Source organism: Trichechus manatus, unplaced genomic scaffold (assembly GCF_000243295.1).
Source record: "Trichechus manatus latirostris isolate Lorelei unplaced genomic scaffold, TriManLat1.0 scaffold00167, whole genome shotgun sequence".
Lineage (NCBI taxonomy): Eukaryota > Metazoa > Chordata > Mammalia > Sirenia > Trichechidae > Trichechus > Trichechus manatus.
Genome location: NW_004444103.1, coordinates 1,555,897 through 1,579,475, shown reverse-complemented (window position 1 = coordinate 1,579,475; position 23,579 = coordinate 1,555,897). Strand labels below are relative to the sequence as shown.

The 23,579-nt window shown below is 37.0% G+C and overlaps 1 protein-coding gene across 1 annotated transcript in view; it reads right to left on the bottom strand.

The window, feature by feature from the left end:
- Nucleotides 1-4,734: 4,734 nt before the first annotated feature.
- Nucleotides 4,735-23,579, bottom strand: part of SLC13A1 (solute carrier family 13 member 1) — a 59,220-nt gene continuing 40,375 nt past the window's right edge. Inside the window, exons 11-15 of the mRNA XM_004386534.1 lie at nt 16,148-16,254; nt 13,734-13,843; nt 8,900-9,061; nt 6,739-6,876; nt 4,735-4,872 (exon numbers count right to left, since the gene is read on the bottom strand). Of these exons, the coding sequence (XP_004386591.1) occupies nt 4,735-4,872; nt 6,739-6,876; nt 8,900-9,061; nt 13,734-13,843; nt 16,148-16,254 (655 nt within the window). The remainder of the gene's footprint in view (nt 4,873-6,738; nt 6,877-8,899; nt 9,062-13,733; nt 13,844-16,147; nt 16,255-23,579) is intronic.

The following is a 23,579-nucleotide window of genomic DNA, read 5'->3' as shown; positions in this document are numbered from 1 at the left end:
TACTATGTTTTCAACACCCTCTTCTATATTTTCAGACATTAAACTTCTTCTGTTTATAGTCTGTACTTAATAATTATAATATCTGGTATCTTTGTACTTTGGGTTCTGTATCTTCAGTTTATGTTGGCTCTTATACATTATGCTTTGTTTCTTGGTGGATTTTGTAAGTTTTAATTAAAAACGGACATAGAACTTTAACCTCAGTAGTTTTCTGAGCTCTAGGTTAATGGTGTGTTCCTTCTTTTGCCAGGTGCTTGGGGTTACTATCAACCCAAGATTATTCTAAAATAAATTTTCAGATTGAATTTTTGGCCCCTAAGCTGGTATTAGAACTTTAGGCCTCTAATCTGTGTAGTTAGGAATTTTCAGGGAGCCTTTTCCCCCACACCTAGTGCATAGGCCAAAATATGGACGTTCCCTGGATGTTTCCTCTATGGAGTGGGTTTTTTTCCTAGCTCACATTTTCACTGAGACTATCATCCTTTGGAACTCTACCAGTGTAGGCGTTTTCTCTTTAGCTCCTAACCTGGCTGAGTCTAGCTTGGTCTGCAATCCGTTTGTTCCCTGTGCACCCATTAAATGAGAATTTCAAAGTCTCTAGGGATTAGCCCTTGTCACCTTCAGTCCTTAAGTCTCTGGATTCTTGCTTGTGCGTCATCTTTGTCTTTTGAGGACTTCTATTATTTTCTTGCTGACTCAGTGACATATGTTACACAATATTTTTTATTGTTGTGCTTTAAGAAGATTTTTTTTTTCTTCTAGTATTCATACTAGGAGTCCCTGGGTAGCACAAGTGGTTAAACGTTTGACTACTAGCCAAAAGGTTGGTGGTTTGGACCCATCCAGCAGTACCTCGGGAGATAGGCCTGGTGATCTGCTTCCAAAAGGTGACAGCCTTGCAAACCCTATCGAGCAGTTCTATTCTGTGCACATGGGAACACTATGAATTGGAATCGACTCGACAGCAACTAACAAGAACAAACAATAGTATTTATACTACGATATTCTCAGAAATGAAAACCTCTTTAGGTCTTTTTTTTAAACCCTGTGGCTTTTCCTTTCTAGACAAATGATAGTTTCCTTATTTGGAAAATCTTTTCAATTTCTGCTCCATTTGTATGCTGTGTTTACTTGTTTACTCCTGGATTAATAGTCTGGTTTTTCCTTGACAGTGGGGACCTGTGCTGTTGATATTTCCATTCCCAATGCTTGCTCAGCAAATTTCCGCTAAACTAATCAAGTGCTTTATTTGGGAACAACACGGCTAAAAGCTGTGCTGGAGTAATAATTCTGTTTTCATTTTTAGATTCCTGTTAGAATAACAAAACTGACCCAGCTTGTTTGGGCTTATACTTTCATCCCTAGTGCAAACTTCCCCCCTCCTAAAAATAAAACCATTTAATTTGGCAAAATCCACATAGCAAGTAATAATAACAGTTTAATTAAACTAATAAAATTTTGGAACAAAAGGTGATCACATACTCTTATCATACATTTATCCACGACAGATATATAATAATTTACCTAATTATAATAATCTATTACATATAATGGTATATTGTCTATATGTCAAGACACAATTAATGTACCATGATACTGTTTTATCCATTTTTGCTAATAAGGTTAATTACTAGTATTGGTTGAATGTGTATTTCCCAGCCTCCCAGGTTGAATGGAGAAAACAAAGCCCTGGATACAAGCAAACCAAGGTGAAAACAGTGCAGAGATTGGAGAGGAGAAGAAATCTGAATTCTAGAGACGCTGACATTATAGCTGCCGTTGGGGTGAGTGAAGGATACGCACATGTCAGAGGAGTCCTCGAGATTTGCACGAACAGACAGTAAATAGGCATTTAGTGAAATTGCTACTATTATCTAGACAAGATCCAATCCTAAATAAGACACTCGCATTTAAGGTGACAAAAGTTTCTTGTTACTCTTTAAGTGATGATCAAGAAAATGAGAAAAACACTACCGACCATAGAGTGGGAGGACAAAGACTGTTTGAGCATCTGTTTAGGGCCGCCTTTTGGAAACTTTCAAAAGACAGTGTGCAACCCTCAAACTAAAAGAGCTTGAGAACTTTGATGTAAATGCGATAAACATGAAATGGATGAATTAAGTCATTTTTGATATGTCAACCAAACATAAAGGTGTAGCAAGAGAACTCTGTGGCTTGCACAAATTTTGACTAAGTATTATTTTCCCTGCACCCAGTTGGCAGCCGTTGGAAGCAATTCATTAAAATTATTCAAGCAGAATGTTTATATTATTTTCTTGAGAGAAAAACTTACTCATTAGAATTTGAAAAGTTATTTCATTTTCTCATAATGAAAACATATCATCATATAATTCAGCAGTGATAAATTGAGTGACTAGAAAAAAGCAGAAATGTAATAAATACTATGAATCATAAGTAAATGTGTAACATATGATAGCGAAAGAAACAAGTAAATAAACATAGAAGATTTACACAAAACTGAAATATTTATATTTACTGGTTAAAATAGACAAATGTGTTTTGAAAAATGACTAAATTTCCATTGACTAATAAACATGGATGAATAATGAACATGGACAATTCTTCATATATAATATTTTAAATGTCTTAATATTTAAAAAACCTGCTATATTACATATGATTTCAAAAAATAATTTTATAAATTGATTTGCAAAACAAGAAAGTAGGTCTAATATCTTCTGCAAAGGTGCCAATGAAGATTAAAATTAACAAAGGCCCCACAACATCAGGGAAAGAAACAGTATATGAATCATTCAATTCCTTTTTCAAATAAATTTTAAGTATTGCTGATTGAAATTATAGCAGTTTTGACGAAAAATAATCCTGTTTCTTTCTCTATGATGATTCCACCCATATAGAAAAAGAATTCATAAAACAACAGCAATGACAACAAAAGTAGGTACGCTAATATATATATTTTTTAATTTTCAGCGAGGGAAATTTTTAATGAGTTAAAGGGACAACATTAATGATTCACTAAGGCTGAAAAGCAAAGATTAAAAAAACCCTTAAGCAACAACAATAAAACAGTTTTCTCTTTAAGTTATGAAGGTGATATCTTTGAGATGTCAGTAAATATGCTAAATGTGCTCTAACTTTGCACAATTTTCATTAACAGGAATAATTCTAGGTCAGAAAAAAAATAAAATTGTTATTTCCTAGTGATTTTTACTGACTGACAAAGAAAGTAGTATGTTATAACCATGTTTGTAAAAATAATGAACATCTATTTGTCATTTGCAATTAAATTGTTGAAGTAAGTGATGAAACTGTTGAATATCTCATTGGGAGAATAACCGAATATTTTACTTAACCAAGCACTCTTCCTAGAATTTGCCATGTTTTCTGATTTGATAGCTGCTGAAAATAGAATTATTTTTCAAATTTAAAAAATAAAATAAAATTAGCAAAGGTGTCTTTTTAACCTAGTATTCCATCTTATTTTTAGTTTGAGAATTGCTGTATTCTAACCTCTCCGTCTTTCTTACCTGTGCACATTATTTTGTTCCAGTTGTTATTTTTTCCTTTTAATCTAATTTTTAAGTGCCAATAGACCTTACTGTTCGTCATATCCTGAGTGCTAGAGGATTATTCTCATTCTGCTTTTGTTTGGATGCTCGGTTTTGTCTTCCTTTTCCTCTGTGGTTTGCCAATAACAATTTTTTTTTTCTCTTTTAGTAAATATGCCAATAGTTTTTAACTTATTTTTGTCTCTGAAATTTCATTTCAATTTTTATATAATGGAGTTATGTGACTTTTTTCTATGCCTCTATAGACAGCGATAATTCATTTAAATTTTCTACATCTCCTCTTTTTACATCTATCATTATATATTTCAGAAATAAGACAAACATTTTAGCAAAGTTGTTACACATATACAGAAACGTGTTAATAGTTGTATAGAGTTTAGTTTTCCTTTCTAATTATACTGTGCTAATAGTGCAAATCATATCAAGCCTGATGCATGCTGCTACAAAATGCATTTCTTAGTGCACTAAACTCATAAGGGTATGGATTATATTAAATTAATCCAACCATATGGTCAATGAGAAATGAATCCTTATCTATGGGTTTTCTGTAGTTTCATGGATTGAATTCAGCTATACTTTTGGAACTACTACTTCTGTTTTAATTTTATACTATTTCTATAAGAATAATATGAGTGGAATTTTTTTTAATGAGGGAATTCACATTCCATTTACATTAATTTTTTTATCTGCACCACCAGATAACTGACCACAGGGTTGGTTTTTCAGCAAACTCCCTTTGCGAAACACTACAGAAACGATTTATCCAAATGCTAATTAACTTCTGTATTTTATTTCCTATATCTAGTTTCATACAGGGTTTCTGAAATAACACATTGAAGTTTGAAATGTTAATCTGAACTTGAAATGTAAGATGAAGCAAATGCTCTAATCTCTTTGAAGGTCAAATTATAAATAAATCTTCAGACAAAGCAAGATGCAGATGGTCCATGAGCAAAATCTCAAGCCCAGGCTTCTTGATGAAGACGCGTAGGGGTCCTCGGGTTGTATCTCAAAGGAGATGTGGGCACTTGAGTTTTGACTTTTGACAGCAGGTCTCGCTGAAACCACAGAAGCTAAACCAGGTCTGATTTGAATGGCTTATCAGTTATTCAGAGCCAAATTTTATAGTGAATTCATAATGGTTCCAAAACTCACCACAGGATAGTCAGAACACTCCTGCTGGTCATGGTATGGTCTGGTTATTCGGTAGAGGAGCCCAAGCGGGATAAGTGTGCAGGTCAAACATGGGCACGATCCAGGTGGATATGCCGAGCATCACCACGGCAACACCCACAATGTTCACGCCAAGTCCAGCTTTAACCTTAAACCAGAAAGAGTGTGAAAGTCAGTCTTCCAGGAAGAATCTCCGGGAGAACTGGAATACTGTTGCAAAGGCATATGTCAGATTTACATGACTCCTAAATGATCAGTAGAAATTGTTGTCATTTCAAAAAACATGGGGTCTTCTTCCACTCATGCCAAAAGAGAATTTGTCCCCAACTGAATGCCATTTAGGTGGAGAGTCTCAGAGTGGTTCATCTTAGGAACATGCCTAAGCCTTTCTGACTAGAGAAAAACCCCTTTAAAAATTTGTCATTTTGTGCTAAATCACAATTTGTGTTTTATCATATCATATTTCAATGAATAAATTCAGGCCACCATACCCCCTATGATAACAAGCTGTTTATAACCAGATCCTTCATATCCACTCAATATTAGTAGTTTGCCTTTCTGTATTCTCTTACTGAGACTTATTAATGCCACTTCTACTCATCTTTAGAGTTCACACTTTGTCTAGCTCTTTGGTCATCATTCTGGTGCCTATTAAACCATTTCCAAGGTGCTGTCTATCTATTAGGAGGTCAGCAAACTACTGCCTGTGGCCTATTTTGTAAATAAAGTTTTATTGGCCAACAGCTACGCACATTTGTTTTATGTATTATCTATGGCTGTTTACACGCTACAATAGCAGAGCTGAAGTAGTCGTGACAGATTGTACGGCCCACAGAGCCATAAGTATTTACTATCTGGCCCTTTATAAAGGAAGTTTGCTGACCTATGTATTAAAACATGGAGTCCTAAAGCAAAAAGGAATACCTAGGAATGATTATTACAGAAACCAAAAAAACAAAAAACAAAAAACCCATTGCTTTCAAGTTGATTACGACTCACAGCGACCCTATATAGGCTATAAATGTTTACGGAAGCAGACCGCCATATCTTTCTCCTGTGGAGCCTCTGGTGGGTTCGAACTGCCGACCTTTTGGTTAGTAGCCAAGCACTTAACCACTGTGCCACCAGGGCAAGCCAGTTATTTAGTCCAGAACCCTGTTTTTATTTTTTTAATATACGTACATGAGAACATTGCTTATGTTGCATTATACAGATTTTATTTTCCAAAAGGATATTATATGACTTCTTTGTGGAGGCAGTTCCAGAGCCTTTATGTCGCAGGGGCTCAGGAACAGGACTCTGGGTGGAAGCATGAGAGCTGGACTTACTTTGGAACTGTGTTCGCAGGACCATTTCCTTGGTTATTGGCTTGTTTGGGCTGGTTTGGAAATTGAAAATGAATATGGGACCTGACTACGATAATTTCAAACCAGTTTTTGACTCGGGCCCTAGTTTGTATTTCGTTAAGATGTGTAGGTTTTATCACTTAACTTCTCCATCATCACATGCTTGTTCTATTACATCGGTGTGCCAGTAACAGGAAGCCAGAGAACGATGGGTATCTGAATTGGGGCATCTGTCAGGCATTGAGCCCCGTGTCTTGTTCAGAACAAATATTGGTTGCATAAATATCTGTGATAGCAAACCATAGTGCTATTTTGATTGCTGACTTTCATTAACCCGATTCTTTACTATTTATTCCTTTTGCCCAGGTTGGATTGAATCATGATCTTGACATGCGAGCTTAAGCAGCCATGCTGAGCTACTCTTTTCCTTCCTTCAGGGCATTACTGGTGCATTCAGTATCTCTGTATTTGTGATCATGAATTCGAATGGCATGTTCCTTTCTAGTTATACTCTCAAAAAGAACCCTATGACCAGTCGTGCACTAACCTTCTGAAGCAGAATTCAAGTCATGCTTTACCCGGATGCTGGTTAGCGTATAAAAAGAGAGAGAACCCAAGACCACCAAAAAAGTGTACTAGATCCGATAATATTCTTTTTGGTAACTCACCATGTCAACGACTTTGAGATGGCCGTATGAATACACAATAGCATTGGGTGGATTTGCTACCGGTAGGAGGAATGCAAATGAAACACACAGAGTACAAGGTAGCAAAAGGTAAAGAGGATTCACTTCAATGGCTTCAGCCTATTGGAAAAGATAAAAACGAATCCCAGTAAAATTGACGGTAGGCACCAGGCATCAAAACGAGCATATTTACTATAATAAACTTTCCCAGAAGAAGGTTGAAACCTGAAGACATAAAATTATGTCTTTGTAAGTACAGCTATATCTGGAAGAATTTTTTTTTCCGGAAAATGTCTTTTTCTCTTGTTTATTTGGTTTAGGCATTATAGCTTAGCTCATTTAGAAAATTAACTTTTATTCCAAAAACTAAATTTAAAAAATTGCAACCATTTACTTAGTGCTAGGTGCTGTGCTGTGTATGTGTGTGTGTATACATACATAAATGTTGTTGGGTGCCATAGAGTCGATTCTGACTCATGGCAACCCCAGCTGATAGAGTACAATTGCCCCACAGGGTTTTCTTGACTATAATCTTTACAGAAGCAGATCGCTAGGTCTTTCTCCTGCAGAGCCACTGGGTGAGTTCAAACTGCCAGCCTTTCGGTTAGCCGCTGAGTATTTAACTGTTGTAACACCGTGGCTCCTTACACATTCATGCATATATATATATGTATGTATGTATGTATGTATGTATGTACAACTCATAAGGTTATTGTGAAAATTAAAGGAAGACATATATGTAATAAATGTATATAAACCAAAAAAAAACCAAACCCCTTGCCATGAAGTTGATTCCAACTCGTAGTTACCCTATAGGACAGAGTAGAACTGCCCCATAAGGTTTCCAAGGAGGGCCTGGTGGATTCGAACTGCTGACCTTTTGGTCAGCAGCTGTAGCTCTTAACCACTACACCACTAGGGTTTCCATAAATGTATATACTTATATACATAAATATATACATATAGATACATATGTTTATCTTTATTTAATGTTCACAATAACCTTATGAGATGTCTACTAATACCCTCAGATAACAGGTGAAGAAACTGAGGCCCATAGAAACTAAAGTAATGCCCAAGCACACAGCTGGTAATGCTTGGGTAGGGTCTCAGGTAACACTGGCTCCAGAGCTTCTCATTATACCACTGCCTCTGTGGTGTACGTAAACTAAAATCTGCTTTGGGATCATCATAGAAGAAGTGTTACTATTATTCTTAATTTATCACATAATTTTGTAACTGCTCCTCGTTGGGGGCAGGGGACAACACAGAAAAAAAGAAAACTCAAATGATATTTTACTAATATAAATTGCCTACTTTTTAAAATCTAATATGATGCAGCAGCCCACGAATGTCAACATATGCCCCTTTGGTGGGGGTGGGGGAGCTTTAAGCGAAAGCATAATCAATTCTCACAGCTGGTAGCAGAACAATCCCAGAAGGGCTATCCTTCTTCATTTATTTTGTTTTTCTTTCATCAAACTCATCTGCTTGAGTAAGAACATCTTTTTACTTAAAGCTGTTTCGTGTAATTGTCAGCAAAGGTAAAATTAAAGACAGGGAAGACATCTAGGTGGGGAGAAGAAAGGAAGGTGGTTTTTCTCTGCCTCTGCTAGCATCTCTGTCTGCTTCTTATCTTTTTTTTAAACAAAAATCTTTCCTGGGCCGGTAGAGAACTGTGTCTAAGATATCTAAGCTTGAAACGTGAACTGTAAGCCCAGCCCTTCATTCATTTGCAAATCACTTGTATGAAGCACATCTCAGAATGCCAGGAATAATCTCCAGCAGGGAGACATGGCAATGTTAGGCACTAAAGTTGCCAGGAACCACTGAGTCCCAAAGCCCTACAGCGGCAATAGACCTCGACTAGCCCTCTCATTTTTCTGCAGATGAAGAAACAGTGGGGAGAGATGGTAGCTGGTTCACTTAAGATCAAGCCACTTGAAAAGGGAAGAAAATAGGTCTCTGAGGTTGAGATCTCCTAAAACAAAAATGATTAATGCTAATATAGACCACTCTTTAAGCTAATTGTAGGAGGGCCGTTCAGGCCAAATAAGATCCCACACCACAATATGAGAACCAGTATTTCAGAGTAAATCCCTATGCTTGATGAATAGTGACAGGGCATAAATAGAATACTCACCAGTGGAGATAATATTGGGAGAACAATAGTAATGGTAGCTGGGTTGCTGGCTACCTCTGTTAAAGATGTGACGATCATAGAAGAGATCAGAATTATTAGCCATACCGGTAACGAACCTAGAGGAGATAATTTGTTTCCTATCCACTGGGAGAGTCCTGACTCCTAAAAAACAAATTTGCAATAGTTGTCATTCATTAATAATTTATTTTATTAGACACAATTTAAATACATAAAAAATTCTAATTGGCTCTCAGAATCAGTTTCTAAAATATAATTTTCTCATATTTTTCTGTGGTTTTGTAGATCTGGGTGGCTCTCAGTCTTATTTTAACACTACCAACATGCTTTAAGAAGTGTGAATTGTTTTCCCACATTTTTTTCAATTAAATATTAATTTTATTAAATTAACATATATGGATATTTTAACAAGTCATGTAGTTCTGTAGGACTTTAAGAGCAGCCCTTCTGATCCACATCTCCCCATTCCTAAGCTCTATCCCCCAGAGGCAACAACTTTCAACCCTTACTAGCTATTTCTAGCTATATTTAGGTATTTATAGAGAGCTTTCAAAATAGTATTCTAATTATGCTCTTTCTTAAGTTTATATATTATTTACTGACTTCCTAATAAGTTCGATATGGATGTACTTTTCTTACACCATCCACCAAATATTTATTTTCCATCCCTCCACTCCCCTCACACTGATATATCAAAATTTTTGGCTAGATCAATATTTAATGTTTTATATCATGATTATATAAATATTATTCACAACTGAGCCACTTAGTGCACAAGGATTACATTTGCACTTAAAAAATCTTTTTTTTTCCCCAAAAAATAATTTGCTTCATTCTTTTTGTTTGCTTAGTCTTCTAAGTACCTATCATTATTCTTCATTACACTCTCCATAAGACTCTCTAAGCACTCAAACATATCAGTTAATTGTTCTTTTCCATTTTCCCCCATGGAAACTTCCATTCTGGAGTGTTCCCTCCTCCTGCTCCATCTGGATTTGATGCTCTTTAGATCTACTCCATTGTTATTCTGGGACCTCTCTTCACTACCATACCATGAATCCCATTCGACTTCCTCCGATATGGGGCTCTCTAGCTTCCTTTCTTGTTTATTCCTTTGGGTTGGTGCAGCTCATCCTTCTGCAGCTTCCTGAGAACTGGTGGATGGGAGGCAACTTTTTTTTTTTTTGGTCTCTGCAGGTCTGAAAACCACTTTATTTTCACACTATTTTGATAGTTTAGCTTTTATAGAATACTAGATTTAGAATAATTATCACTCAGTGGTTTCAAGCCATTTTTCCAATTTCCTGTGGCTTCCAGTTGGACTATTTAGAAGCCCGAAACCATTCTGATCTTTGATTCATTGTGTGTAGCGCAGAAAAATAGGTTGTACTCAGATTAGCAGGTATGTCGTTCATGTTCTTCTGTTTCCCAAATCTCCCTCCCATCAATGGAAGGGAAAATCCTTTCGTGAGAAGATTCCAGTGAGCTACCGCATGTGTGAGTCTATTTGTGGTTTAGACATATATATATATATATACACACATATATATATATATATATATATAGAGGTTTTGACTTTTAGCTGGAAAAATACTGTCTACTCTTTAAGTCATACTGGCACAAATTCATCCTAGAATATGATTACAAATAACATAGATGTCTGATTAGACGCAGCTAGAAAAGATTGGACGTATACTGTTCCTCCTCTCTGGAGGCTGTTGGGAACCTATCTACATCCCTAGAGTTCCAAAATCTTCATGAATACTCTGGTGTTGGGCACTCACTAACTCAGTCCAGAATCCCAAAGCCTTCGGTCCCAGGAAATGTCTTTGTATTCTTTTTTTGGAAGTGTCCTTCCTTCTATTTTCTTGTTTGTTTGCTTATTTATTCTTTCTAAAACTCCTAATAGTCGGCTCTCGGACATTTTTGACTGATGCTCTAATTTTCTTACCTATTTTTTTTTCATAATTACCTTCTCTTTGTCTTCTTGTTCTACTTTTTGGGATATGTTCAAACTTTATCTTCTAACCCTGCTACTGAATTTTTTATTTCTGCTATCTTATTTCTAAATTTCAGGGGCTCTTTCTTGTTGCCTTTTTTTTTTTTTAAATACATTCTATTTTAGTTTCATATCTGTAATGTTTCTGACATCTTTCTGAGGTAATCAGTGACAAACTTTTTAAAGTTTTCCTTGCTTCCTCCATTATACTTGCTTTTTCTATGGTCCTTTCTTTTTTTGTGTGTTTGTTTGTTTCTTGTTATAATATCAGAGGCTTTTCCAATTGACTGGTGATCCTTGACTACCTACTCATGTTAAATGATAACTGGAACCTCTGTGTCTGTGGAAGGGTTGTTGAATGGCAGACTCTACTGTAGATAATTGAGCTGTGAGCCAGTGTCTCTTTAGTTCAATGCTGTTAGAGAGTAAACTCCAGTTTTCTGTTACAAAGGAGGAAGAACAGATCCCTGGCTGTTCTGAACTAGGGAGAGCCCCTTAAACACTTTTTAAGCTATCCTCTATTCTCAGCACGGGCTTTTACCCTGCTATCTCTAAATCCTGAGTTCTTCCAGGATCCTTGGGCTAATTGTCTTATGTCTTGCTGGCCCTTCTCTTTGCAGGCCCGTAGTTTTCATCTTTCTACTCTACCAAGTCAGTTACCCTTCAAACATCCTCTTTCCATCTTCCAAATTTTATCAACTCTCTTGTCTGTCATTGTCTCCTCTCTCATATATTCTTTGTCTTTATGGATTTATGCTATTTTGTTCCCTTTTTTGCCATTTAAATGGGAATTTGAGAGGGAATGAAGAAAAAAGTGTTAAATCCTCCATGTTTAATTAGCAGATGAATTCTGAGGATTGTGTGACAGGGGAGAGGAGAGGTTATTTATTGGATAAGAATGTGAAAGTGACTACATGATAAGAATTGAAAGTGACTATAGGGAGATTGGAAACCCTGGTGGTGTGACGGTTAGAGCTACAGCTGCTAAACGAAAGATTGACAGTTGGAGTCCACCAGGTATCCTTGGAAACCCTATGGGCAGTTCTGGCAATGGGTTTGGTTTTGGTTTGATCTGGAGATCATGTTAAAAAAAAAAAAAAATCAAGAGGTATTTAAGAGAGAGAGAATTGTAATAAGGTGAACACCTAGTAGCTGCTGTCACCCCCTTCCCAACTTAAAGGGTTATCTAGTTCTGGACATTTACCAGAAAAATTACACCTTGTGATAAGTTAAAGCAAATTAATAATCTCCAAATCTTTGTAAAACCAGTTTCTAGGGGCAAATTTATCCCAGCCATGTTTCTGAAGCTAATGCTTTCAATCTGACTGCTCAGGAGGAGGGTATTCCAGGGGTATTCTCTATTCTACAGAGACCTGGTTCTATGTTTTATGACTTGTATAGCAGATTAGACCTCCCTCCATGATTCTTCTGATTCTTTCACTTAGAGAACACAGTTCATCAGGCGAAGTCCACCATTTTTCATTTCTTTCGATTTTGGCTATTCTGCAGTCTGGCCAATGCTTTCAAAACCACAGTGAATGTCTGGGGCCCAATCCAGACAGACATTCTGAGGAAGAGAAATGAGCAAAGTTCACGTCAGTGTCAGACTTCCTGATTCTGATTTCCCCACAATTCAACTGAATGGACATAGGGATGGAAGTTGTTTATTCTGAGAAAACAGACCACATTACTGCTGAAAAAGTGGGGGGAAAAAGTATATTTATCTTACATTTCTCATTTGTATTTGGGTATTCTGTGAGACAAGCCAAATCTAGACCTAAAAAGATGTAAGTGGCACTCAGAATTGAGACAATTTCTAAGACTTACAGCTATTACTAAATCCTCTTGCTGAAAGCTCAGTATCGAAATTCTACACAGAAAAATTGACAATGAAGTCAGAAGCAAAGACAAGAAGAGATAGTTATTGGTCTTGAGGAGTATAAGTATAAAAATTTAACTGCCTGGAGCTAAAGGGCTGGACACAACACCTTCTTACTATCCTTTTCAATTTGAGAAGGAATTTGGAGGAGGAAATGGAACACCCATGAACTTCGAGTATTTTACAAAAGACTACAAACTGCAGAAATGAGAAGTTTTTGATTAGTCAAAGAGTGAAGAATTTTAAAGGAATTTTTGGAGAAGATATTTTTCTTCCAGCAATCCTACAATGACCAGGGCAATTCCAAAGGCCAAGGGCCTCACCAGACTGCTGAGCTATAGCAACTGGACAGATATGTCACAGAAATAGCCAACTTTATTCCTTCTGGTGTTTCAATTTCTCCCTAAGATGATGTACAACATTAAAAAAGGTTATGTGAAATTCTCTCTGGATTTTATTCAATAAACACTTATTAAGTGCATTTAACGTGAATCTTATTCCTCCTTCTTCTTTGATAACAATAAGACCATGATATTTTGAAGAGAAGTCTAGAAGCTACTCAAATTCATTGTGAAATAAGGTAAATAAACAAAAAATATGTTCAATAGGAACTACTTTACATATTATTTTTATATACGCTTTTTCTTACTAAGCCAGTCTTCTAATACAATTTCATGGATTAAGAATTTTAATCTTCTTTGCTTTATTTCTTTTGTCATGCTGGAACACCATAACAATGATCTTTTATGCTTGCAGTCTGTAAAAATTCTTGAACTCTGAACTCAGCTCATCTGTGTGGTATACGCACTGATGGTTATTGAAACCTGCATCATTAAAATGATAGAATAAAGCTGAATATGCCAAAAGCCTGAATGTCTCTGTGTTCTTCTTTTGAACAGTCTCATTAGCTGTTAAATATCCTAGACGCAGAGTATTACCTCACAGCCATCTGCCAGGGCAAACCCTCCACCGACAAGAATGGCTATATCCCAGGGCATGAATGACTGGAATTCTTTCCAAGTAATCAGTGGAGAGTAATCAAAAGCAACTGCAACACAAAAGTCCTATAGTTACACATTGCTTGAAATATGACAACATGACATTTTTTTTTTCCAGAATACTGAACAGCCATCTTATAGGAAGTTTATAATATTCCCATATTGTTTTAAAGAAATGCTGTAACTTGGAAAAATCCCTTCGGTAATATTATACAATAAATGTAGATAAATTATAACATTGTCATTTATAAAGCTATTCATTCATTCAGTCATTCATTCCACTAACTCGTTGCCTACTATAAGTAACATAGTGCACGGGACTACATTATTCTTCTCTATGCAAAATGTCTGTAATGTTCCATTGGTTTTGATAGCATGACTATAGTATTATAATTATTACTCACTACTATTTACTTGACTATTTTATTATTTTTTTGATCATGAAGAAGGGCATGACGCGTTCACCAGGATTCCAGTTTTAAAAAAAAAGTTCAAAGTTCGGATGAAATAATTGAAGTATCACTAGTGAGATCCTGAAAACCCTGGTGGCGCAGTGGTTAAGAGTTTGGCTGCTAACCAAAAGGTCAGCAGTTCAAATACACCAGCCACTCCTTGGAAACCCTATGGGGCAGTTCTACTCTGTCCTGTGGGGTCACTTTGAGTTGGAATCGACTCGATGGCAAGGGGTTATGGGTTTAGGGAGACTCTGGAGCCCTGGTGGTGCAGTCGTTAAGAGACTGGCTGCTAACCAAAAGGTCAGCAGTTCAAATCCACCAGCCACTCCTTGGAAACCCTATGGGGCAGTTCTACCCTTCTATAGGGTCACTGTAAGTCAGAATCGACTCGATGAGTTTTTTTTTTTTTTTTTGGTTTAGTGAGTCCCTTAAGATACTCATAAACCAATTATTATAAAGATTTCTTTTGATATTTGGGTCCTTATCTCTCCATTGATCTGTCGAGAAAGAACTTTATTAATGAACACATTAAGCCTATTTAACATTTATGTGTAGCAGGCAGCCGTCTACATGATGAGATTTCAAGGTTTCTAATAAGCCTCCTTCCTATCTCCTTCCCTGAGACCAAAAACAAACCAGCCCTCACTAATGACTAACATTTTGCCATCACCTTTCTTACTTGGATTAAGGCCATATATCCTGTTGAAATTCAAACATTTCTAGGCTGTACCTCTCATTTAAAATTTGACATATTATATCTCACCTGCCATTTTTAAAACTAATGTGAATGAGTTTATCAGGGAGAAGAAGTGTTGGAGAATGAGGGGAGAGAGAAAGGTGGATAAGGGCAAGGCTCCCTCTGAGGGGGAGATTCAGATGTGGCGGCCAGGGAAGCAAAAGCCAAGTATTGGTTCCTCAACACTTGCCATAGCCAGGCCTTAGGACTTTGACTATAATGGTCAGAGTCCTCAAGATCTCTTATGAATATAAATGTCCTACATTGCAACATCTCATTATAACACACGTTTATGTGATATTCTAATCTTGAGTAAAGAACAAAAGTCACTTGCTTTTACACTACGCTGGTCACATATATCATGTCTCAGAAATCTGATACACTAGCCATTTATAGATTATGGCTCAAGGATCCAGGTAAGTCAACCCAACTGCATGACTCCCAATTCTATTCATGTAAAAAACTAAATTCTACACGATTATTCCCAAACGATTATAAACCATTTGTTTCATATTGACAACATAGGAATATGACCACCCAAAATAGGTATAAAGTATAAATATGGATGAATACCATGTTTAAGAAGTAGGTGTGTGTTTTTCTAGGGGCATGTGTGTGCAAACGTGCATGCTTCTTTGCCCACGTGTTGTACATATAATGGATGCTCCCACTATCTTTTCTTTCAATGGTAACAGTAGGTTATGGCTTGCTTGGAGTTGATGTGCATTTCTTCAGGACCACTAGAAGGCTGTAAATGCTCTTTCCCTTTGAATTCCTCACCTTCTTAGGTCCTCAGCATTCATTACCAAGGGTTCATCACAAAGTAATGACATCCGAGTTCCTGTTCCTATGTTTTCCACAGTGAGATTAATTTTAATTATGGCAGGGAAGGGAGTTTATCACAGGTCACGTATTACCACTTGTGGCAGAGCCCTAACCATGGTACATAAAGGAATCGACCTGTCACTTCTGCAAAGAGGATTCCCCTTGTGGGTAGAGAACATGTTCTGGCTGAACAGGGGTTGCAGTTTGCAAATAGGACCTGGTAGGCCAGAGCTTGTGTCAGCATGTCCATTCCTTCTGTTTTAACTGCTAATTGAAACCAACAGAGTACATTTTTACTCTTCTATCAAATTCATCCAGAATTATAAATGATACTTAACCAGTTTCTCCTGTGGGTGTAGTTTTAGTCAATGGCTTAGCTGGGATAATAAAAAACAGGAGTCCTACAAGTAAGGCAACAGTTGAATCTGTAGCAAAACCTGGGTACCTGAAAAAGGACAAATGAATGTATTAAAAAACAGAATCAGGAACTTATATGAGATAAATATCAATTGATTATTCTAAAAGTACATAAGTAGTAGTGGTACTATAGATCATTTTCTCTGGATAATCTCCTCTAAAAACTATTGATTTCCATTACATACTTTAGTAAAACTGGAAATATCAGAATCATATTCCCATATATCTATCCTTATTTTCAGTACCATGTATACACATGCTGATATACCAGGCCAACCTGGCAAACTTCCCTTTTGGACACTCTTACAGATCCATTCATTTCTACTTTAAATCAGTTATTTTTAAAAATTAGATTGGCAGAGAATTGAGGATGAAACAATTTCTAAAAGAGGCAAAGCCCCATATACTTGATTTATAACATCTTTCTATTAAAATGTGGCTAGGGATGGATGTTTCTAGAGACCCCAAAAACTCTTGAAAACTTTTATGTAAATTGTCAAAAGGAATTGATCTGTTTTCTAAGACATAACACCTGCTTCTACAGTTATAGACCTGAGCCATATTATACAAACGAAATCAACCCATTTTAATCACTGTATCCTATGAAACTCAATCAAGAATATTAATTGCTGGAACGGGTTCTGAGATGCTCATAAATGATCACTGTACAAATTAAGATTGATTCAGGAACAGATGGGGGTGTTAGAATCACCAGACCATTCTAGCAAATAAGACAACTTTCCAGAAACTTCAACAGTTAAGAAGCACCTGGAGATGAGATGTAAGTGAAATGGGCATAAATGATTAGAAATCAGTTTTAGAAGTCAGTGATATTAACTAGTGCATCTTTATAGCATGAGAAGAAATATGAACACCTTAAAGATTACTTTACTTCCTCGTCACTGGGCAATGTGTACATACTCTAGAAGCTCTGTATTCCTGTAATTTACTTGAAAAATCTTAATAATCACAGAAATGCATTATATTTCTCAATATAACAAAATTTAAAGCAATCTGCATCTCTTAACTACAGAACTATTTTCTTTCTTTGTTGAGTAAAAAGCTACCTTGGCAGCCTTTATTCTACAAATTTGACTATTATTTATAATTTTACTGTTTCTTATTTGATTTCAGATATAATTTTAGGTTGGATTTTTGCCAGGTTGGGTCAGGCATCATGTAACCTGATTTGTTTTGTATGAAAAGAAACACTGAATTCAGTCCAGGTTCAAGCAGACGGAATGAAAACATTAGGTAGTAGCCATAAATCTTCATACATCACTCTAGCTCTGGAAATTCTACTTACCTAAAAACTTTACATAACAAATGTATTTTACAGAACATATACTTTAAATTCACCACTTGTCTGTCAGTTTGTTGTATAGTGGTGGCTTGCGTGTTGCTGTGATGATGGAAGCTATGCGGCCGGTATTTCAAATGCCAGCAGGGTCACGCATGGTGGACAGGTTTCAGCAGAGCTTCCAGACTAAGACAGACAGGAAAAAGGACCTGGCAACCTACTTAAAAAAAAAACTGGCCAGTAAAAACCTTGTGAATAGCAGCAGAATATTGTTTGATATAGTGCCAGAAGATGAGCCCCTCAGGTTGGAAGACACTCAAAATAGGACGGAGGAGGAGCTGCCTCCTCAAAGCAGAGCTGACCTTAATGACGTGGATTAAGAAAAGTTTTTGGGACCTTCATTTGCTGTTGTGGCATGACTCAAAATGAGAAGAAACAGCTGCAAACATACATTAATAATCGGAACATAGAATGTATAAAGTATGAATCTAGGAAACTTGGAAATAGTCAAGAATGAAATGGTACACTTGAAGATCAATATCCTAGGTTTTAGTGAGCTGAAATGGACTGGTACTGGCCATTTTGAATCAGACAATCATATGGTCTATTATGCTTGGAACGACAAATTGAAGAGTAACGGCAACACATTCATTGTCAAAAAGAACATTTCAAGATCTATCCTGAAGTGCAATCTGTCAGTGATAAGATAATATTCATATGCCTACAAGGAAGACCAATAAGCAACATCATGATAAACAGAGAAAATATTCAAGTTATCAAGGATTTCATTTTACCTGGACCCACAATCAACACCCATGAAAGCAGCGGTCAAGAAATCCAAAGATGCATTGCATTGGGCAAACCTGCTGCAAAAGATGTCTTTGAAAGTGTTGAAAAGGGAAGATGTCACCTTGACATTTTGAATCAGACAATCATATGACAAATTTAAGAGGAACAGCATTACATTCATTGTCAAAAAGAAAATTTTAGGATCTATCCTGAAGTACGACACTGTCAGTGATAGGATAATATCTGTACACCTACAAGGAAGACCAATTAATACAAATGCAAATTTATTCACCAACCACTAATGCCAAAGATGAAGAAACTGAAGATTTTTACCAACTTCTGCAGTCCGAAATTGATAAAACATGCAGTGAAGATGCATTGATAATTACTGGTGATTGGAATGCATAAGTTGGAAACAAAAAGAAGGTTCAGTAGTTGGAAAATATGGCCTTGGTGACAGAAATGATGCTGGAGACCACATGACAGAATTTTGCAAGACCAATGACTAATTCATTAAAAATACCTTTTTTTCAACAACATAAGCGACGACTATACATGTGGACCTTGTCAGATGGAATACATAGGAATCATATTGACTACATCTGTGGAAAGAGATGATGGAAAAGATCAATATCATCAGTCAGAATAAGATTAGGAGCCACTGCAGAACACACCATCAGTTGCTCGTATGTAAGTTCAAGTTGAAGCTGAAGAAAATTAAAACAACTCCACAAGAGCCAAAATATGACCTAGAGTATATCTCACCTGAATTTAGAGATCATCTCAAGAATAGATCTGACACACTGAACACTAATGACTGAAGACCAGATAAGTTATGGAGTGACTTCAAGGACATCATCCATGAAGAAAGCAAAAGGTCATTAAAAAGACAGGAAAGAAAGAAAAGACCAAAATAGACGTCAGAATAGACTCTAAAACTTGCTTTTGAACGTAGAGTAACTAAAGTGAATGGAAGAAATGATGAAGTAAAAGCTGAACAGAAGATTTCAAAGGGTGGCTTGAGAAGAAAAAGTAAAGGATTATAATGAAAACTGCAAAGACCTGGAGTTAGGAAATCAAAAGGGAAGAGCACATCAGGCATTTCTGAAACTGAAAGAACTGAAGAAAAAATTCAAGCCTAGAGTTCCAAAGAAGAATTGATGCCTTTGAATTATGGTGTTGGCAAAGAATATTGAATATACCATGGACTGCCAGAAGAACAAACAAATCTGTTTTGGAAGAAGTATAGCCAGAATGCTCCTTAGAAGCAACAATGGAGAGACTATGTCTCACATACTCTGGACGTGTTATCAGGAGGGATCAGTCCCTGGAGAAAGACATCAAGCTTGGTAGAGTAGAGGGTCAGTGAAAAAGAGGAAGACCCTCAATGAGATGGATTAACACAGTGGCTGCAACAAAGGGCTCAAGCATAACGATTGTGAGGATGGTGCAGGACTGGGCAGTGTTTTGTTCTGTTGTATATAGGGTCACTATAGTAGGAACTGACTCAATGCCACCTGACAACAACAACAGGTCCTATTACAAAACTCAAAGCACATATCAAACTATTTGACTGTTCTTGCTTTGAATAATTGGATGATGTCTTTTGTTAAGACCCCTCAAAAGAAAAAGCTTTACGCTTTCTAAAGGAAACAAACAGTTTAGAAAACTGAAGCTGATCCTTTATAGCATGTCAGTGTATCACATTGCTTTACTTGTGTGATGACGAGGAACTTGGACTCAGTCTTTGCACCTTTTAAAAAATGTTGGCAATGCCTATATGACCAGAAGGTTCTGATTCAAGGAGGCAGGAATTCCTTTATTCCAAGTGGGCAGAATACAATCTTGGTTTCTGCCTAAAAATACATGAGTTTTTGCTGGGGATGTGAGACAGGAAGTCCAACTCAGAAGTCTGTTGAATTTAGCAATCAGAGTACTTCAGTCAAAGACAGATTTGGAACACAAACCTCTAAACCAAATTATTTATGTTGACATGTAGGATGGTCCTTAATTTAGAAAATTATGCTACAGTCTTCCCCCTCACTTGACATGACTCAGACGTGACTGCTGGTATAAAAGACACTGAGAGATAAAATTAACTTTGACCCAGCTTCTAGCATTAGATTTTAAAATCAGTCTTATTACTCATTCAGGAATTCCTTATCTATAAAACAGAGGCTGGGCTGAATTTGTAGTGAACTAGTTTAGTACAAAAATGAAAATAAATGGAGAAAAAGGCAAGATATCAAACCAAAGAAATAGTCCTCCATAGAAGTCAAACAATAAAATTGGCAAAAATCACAGAATGTAAAGTCATATCAGATTATTAAGAAGAATTGAGTGGGGTTTTTTTCTGCTATAAGAAGCATACTACTTTCTGAAGCAGCTGGCTTGATAGAATATTGAAATGGCCTTTTTAAGACTTGGTTACAGCACCAGCTAGGTGGCAGTATCTTGCAGGGCTGAGACAATGTTTTCCAGGAGGCTGAATATGCTCTAATTCAGCATCTGACATATGGCGCTGTTTCTCCCATAGCCAGGATTCAAGAGTGGAAATAGGAATGGCACCACTCATTATTATTCCTAGCAAAATTTTTGCTTCCTGTCCCTGGTATTTTATGCTCTGCTGGTCCAGAGGCCTTAGTTCCAAAGCAGACATAAAATGATTCCATTAAACGGGAAGTTAAGACTGCCACCCAGCCACTTTGGTCCCCTTATGTCTCTGAATCAACAAGCAAAGAAGGGAGTTACTGTACTGGCAGGGGTAATTGATCCTGATTACTACGGGGAAATTAGACTGCAATGACACAATGGTGGTAAGGAAGAGTATATCTGGAATACAGGAGATTCATTGGGGTGTCTCTTAGGACTACCTGTCCTGTGATCAGTGGAAAACTACAACCCAATTCAGGCAGGACTATAAATGACCCAGACTCCTCAGGAATGAAGATTTGGGTCACCCCACCAGGCAAAGAACCATGACCAGCTGAGATGCTAACTGAGGGCAAAGAGAATATTGAATGGGTAGCAGAAGAAGAAATTCTGCCTCAAGACTGTAACATAGCATTTCCTATAAGGATAAGGGAAGCACTATTCTAAGTGGTATTATTATCTCCATTTTACAGATGAAGAAACTACAAGGTTAAATGATTTTGTCAAAGTAAGTGAGAGAGCCAGGATTGGAACCCAGGCAGTGTAGCTCCACAACTTATGCTCCTAAACACCATGGAACATGGCCCTTATACAGATGTTGTTTCTAATTTTGTAAAGAAGGAAATAGCCTTGTCTAAAGGACCTTGATTTTTATTTATTTATTTGTTTTTAATATTTTATTGTGTTTTTGGTGGAAGTTTAAACAGTAAATTAGGTTCTCATTTAAAAATTTCTGTACATATTGTTCATTGTCATTGGTTACATTTTTCACAATGTGTCAGCATTCTCATTATTTCCATCCTGGTTGTTCTGTTTCCATTAATCTAGCTTCCCTGTTTCCCCTCACCTTCTCTTCTTTGCTCTAGGAGCACAGTACTTAAAGGTAATATTATTTATTTTATGAGCCAATCTGTCATTTGGCTGAAAGGCAGCCCCTGGGAGTGGTTTGAGTTCCAAGCTTAAAGGGTACCACAGGGTGATAGTCTCAGGCGTTTCTCTAATCTCTACTGGTCTGGCCTTTTTTTTTAGGAATTTGAGTTTTGTTCTACATTTTTCTCACATTCTATCCAGGACCATCTGTTGTGTCCCTGGTCGAAACAATCAGCAATGGTAGCTGGGCACCATCTAGTTCTTCTGGTCTCAAGGTAGGTGAGGCTGTGGTTTGTGTAGACTATTAGTCCTATAGACTAGTTTCTTCTTTGAGTCTTTTGTAACCTTCTCTCTCTTTTGCTCTGGATGAGTAGAGACCAATAGTTATATCCTAGATGGCTGCTCGCAAGTTTTAAGACCCCAGATGCTACTCACCAAACTAGGATGTAGAACATTCATGAGCTGTGTTATGCCAATTGACCAAGTTGCCCCATGAGGCTATGGTCCTAAGCCTTTAAACCAGTAAAACCAATCCTGTGAGGTGTTTGTTTGTATCTAGGAAGTATCTGTAACTGTGCCCCTAAGTGCTTTATTTTATGTATGAATATATATGCAGCACACATAAACATGTATATACATATGCCTACAGATACAGCTACGCATGCACATCCATATATTCATGTATGCCTGTCTTTACATATATATGCACACATATCTATCTATATAACCTCATGCATATTTTTAGCTGTTATTACCGTTGCTGCAAAATTGTATATATTATATACCCATACCTGCTAAATACCTGTTGCTACCAAATCAATTCCAACTCATAACAACCCTGTAGGACAGAGTAGAACTACCCAATAGGGTTTTCAAGGAGCAGCTGGTGGATTTGAACTGTCAACCTTTTTGGTTAGCAGCCATAGCTCTTAACCACTGCACCACTAGGGCTGTGTATTATAGCATTTAAAAAAACTGTCCCTTATTCTTGTGTACTTCTTAGTGTCATCATTTACCTTGGTCAAGTTGTGCTGACTTCACCCTTATTTGGTATCGCCTTTCCCATCACCAGAACTATCAAGTGTCTACTGTCTAGAAAGTGATTCCCCCTCATTCTCCCTCCCATGACTAGTAACCACCAAAGAATATTGCTTTTTTAATATGGAAACCTATTCTTGTCTTTTATAATAGTGAGATCATACAATATTTACCCTTCTGTGATTGATGTGTTTCACTCAGCATAATGTCCTCCAGATTCACTCACATTATATTTTGTGAAATCTTCATTATTCCTTATGGCTGCATAGTAGTCCGTTATGTGTATGTACCACAATTTGTCTAGCCTTTCATCTGTGGATGGGCGCTTAGGTTGTTTCCATTTTTTTGCTATTGTGAATAATGCTGCAATGAATATGTTGTTGTTGTTAGGTGCTGTCGAGTTGGCTTCAACTCATAGCGACCCCATGTACAACAGAACGAAATATTGCCCAGTCCTGTGCCATCCTCACAATTCTTGTTATGCTTGAGCCCATTGTTGCAGCCACTGTGTCAATCCATCTCGTTGAGGGTCTTCCTCTTCCTCGCTGACCTTCTAGTTTACCAAGTATGAGGTCCTTTTCCTCCAGGGACTGATCCCTCCTCATAACATGTCCAAAGTATGTGAGATGTAGTCTCGCCATCCTTGCTTCTAAGGAGCATTCTGGTTGCAATGAATGTAGGAGGCATATAGGACCTTGATTTTT